Source organism: Empidonax traillii, unplaced genomic scaffold (genome assembly GCF_003031625.1).
Source record: "Empidonax traillii isolate 1590-97213 ecotype Southwest subspecies unplaced genomic scaffold, ASM303162v1 scaffold123:size1378231, whole genome shotgun sequence".
Classification (NCBI taxonomy): domain Eukaryota; kingdom Metazoa; phylum Chordata; class Aves; order Passeriformes; family Tyrannidae; genus Empidonax; species Empidonax traillii.
In genome coordinates, this window is record NW_020955316.1 from 61,489 (window position 1) to 63,662 (window position 2,174).

The 2,174-nt window shown below is 42.6% G+C and overlaps 1 protein-coding gene across 1 annotated transcript in view; it reads left to right on the forward strand.

Moving 5' to 3' along the window:
• HEPHL1 (hephaestin like 1) overlaps positions 1-1,513 on the forward strand; it is a 33,576-nt gene extending 32,063 nt beyond the window's left edge. The window contains exons 15-16 of the mRNA XM_027883306.1: positions 1,057-1,137; positions 1,217-1,513. Coding sequence (XP_027739107.1) covers positions 1,057-1,137; positions 1,217-1,419 — 284 coding nt within the window. The 3' untranslated portion in view covers positions 1,420-1,513. The remainder of the gene's footprint in view (positions 1-1,056; positions 1,138-1,216) is intronic.
• Positions 1,514-2,174: the final 661 nt, after the last annotated feature.

A 2,174-nucleotide genomic window follows, 5' to 3' on the forward strand; every position in this document is an offset into this window, starting at 1 on the left:
CAACTTAAAAAGATTTGGTGCTTCACAAATGCCCTTCTGACACAGTGGTATCCACAGGTGGTGCGGAAAACATCTGCAAAGCTGGTTTTAAGTCCTTTTTGCCACATGGTGTGTGGAAAGGCCTACAGACTGGCATGGTGGTGGTTCCTCCTTGTGATAACTGCTGACTCACATAGGCAGACCAGCTGAGATAAAAGATGTTCCAGAAAATGATTGTTCAATCTTGTCCAAGAAATAGGCGATCCCTTGACTAAGAAAAGTTGGCAAACCTTTTGAGTGGTGCTGGTCTCTTCCATCACATGTGAGTGAGTGAAGCCAAAAGTACATTGTGAGCCTCTCTACATCACATAACTTCACTAAACATCAGGATCCAGCATGTCCTGCTTGGGTCCCCACTGTGCTGTCTACACTCCTCTGCAGGGGTTATAACAGTGCCAGCAGGCACTCATACCTGTAACCATGTAGCACCAGGATGAAGAATGTAATGTCCAAATGTATCCAAAATACTGCTCCTTTGGATAAGGTGAATTTATTTTATACCACATATTCCTGTGGGCTGTGAAATTTCGAATGAGTGAGCAAGTGCAGAACTGAATCATGGAATGGTTTGGGTTGGAAGAGGCCTTAAAGATCGTCTGGTTCTAACCCCTCTGCCATGAACAGGAACACCTTTCACTAGGCCTTGAACACTGCCAGGGAAGGGGCATCCACACATTCTCTAGACAACCTGTGACAGTGCCTCATCACCCTCATGATAAAAAAATTATTTCTTATGTCAAATCTAAACCCACCCTCTTTCAGTTTAAAACAACTACCCCTTGTCCTATCACTACAGTAAATAGTAAATAGTAAATAGTAAATAGAGATGCCTACAGAGAAGGAGGATGTTGCCCACGGAGCTGCCCAGAGCAACAGCTGTGCTGATCTAATCATGATTTCTGTTCAGATCAACTAGGTAGAAATAATTAAATAAAATCAGCACTACTTTTTTTTGAAAGAGAAAAAATTATTTATTAAGGCTTTCGACTTAACTATGCTTTTCTTCTCCCTGCACAGAGTGGAAAGTTCCGTCAGAAGGAGGAGTCACAAGTGGAGCATACAATACAACTACTGCAACAAATAGAACCACTGAAAAGGGTAAGGATTTTTTAAATTGTCATTTCAAATTCCTCAGATTCTTGCACAGCTTTCTTATTTACAACTTCTCTTTTAACAGACGATGACAGCAAGGGGGGCAATTATTTTGGCAAAACTCTGAGTCCTGGAGAAACCAGCCTGATACTCGCAGCTTTTTTTTTCATTGGACTTGTTCTGCTGTCAACAGCATTAATCTTCTTCTGCCTCGTCACCCACCAAGGAAACAGGATCCATTACACGGCTCTGCATGACAAAAGTGCACTTCTGGCAGATTCCTTGTAAATCCCCGTTTTTAATATCATTCACAGGGCCTCACTGGATTTCACAACATAGAATCATAAAATCATTAGGGTGGGAAAATACCTCTAAGATCACTGAGTCCAACCATTAACCTCATACTGCCAGGTGACATGCTGCTAATGAAACTGGATCAAGGCATATGCTGATAGTCCTACCCATAGCCAGCACTCACAAGAGTGAACATTAGCTGTAGGGCTCAGCTCTGAGAGCCATTTACCACCCACCACCATTTCCACTTCTCTGGAGTTCAGCTGAGCTTTGCCTGAGATCCAATACAGCAGCTGAACGGAGCAGCACACCTCTTGGCATCCGCATCAGCTACATAGGATTTCCACAGGAGTAAGGAGCAATCAGCAAGCAGCAGGGCATCCACTTGCTCTGTGCAGAAACATGGGGCTCACACTAGGAAAAAACACCACCAGGGGCTGTTTTAAGTTGTTGGCTTCTGAAGGAGCAGGTGTTAATAATAAAGTTCCTGCAGTTTCCCAAAGTCTGACTCAACAAATTCACCAACATTTAAGTGATTCTCCCCTTTTTTTTTTTTTTTTCCCTGTCAAATGAGGAAACTGCACTGGGACAGATTTTTGAAGGCTTTTAGGGACCTATCAATATATTTTAGCACCTGATGGGTTCAGCAGTGCCCCTGTTGTTAGTTTTTAACAGCTTTTATTAATGTCTTTAAAAATCTAGCCCTGAGCAACCTCCAGAAAGTTAGTTGACTTTGTAATTGCTCCTTG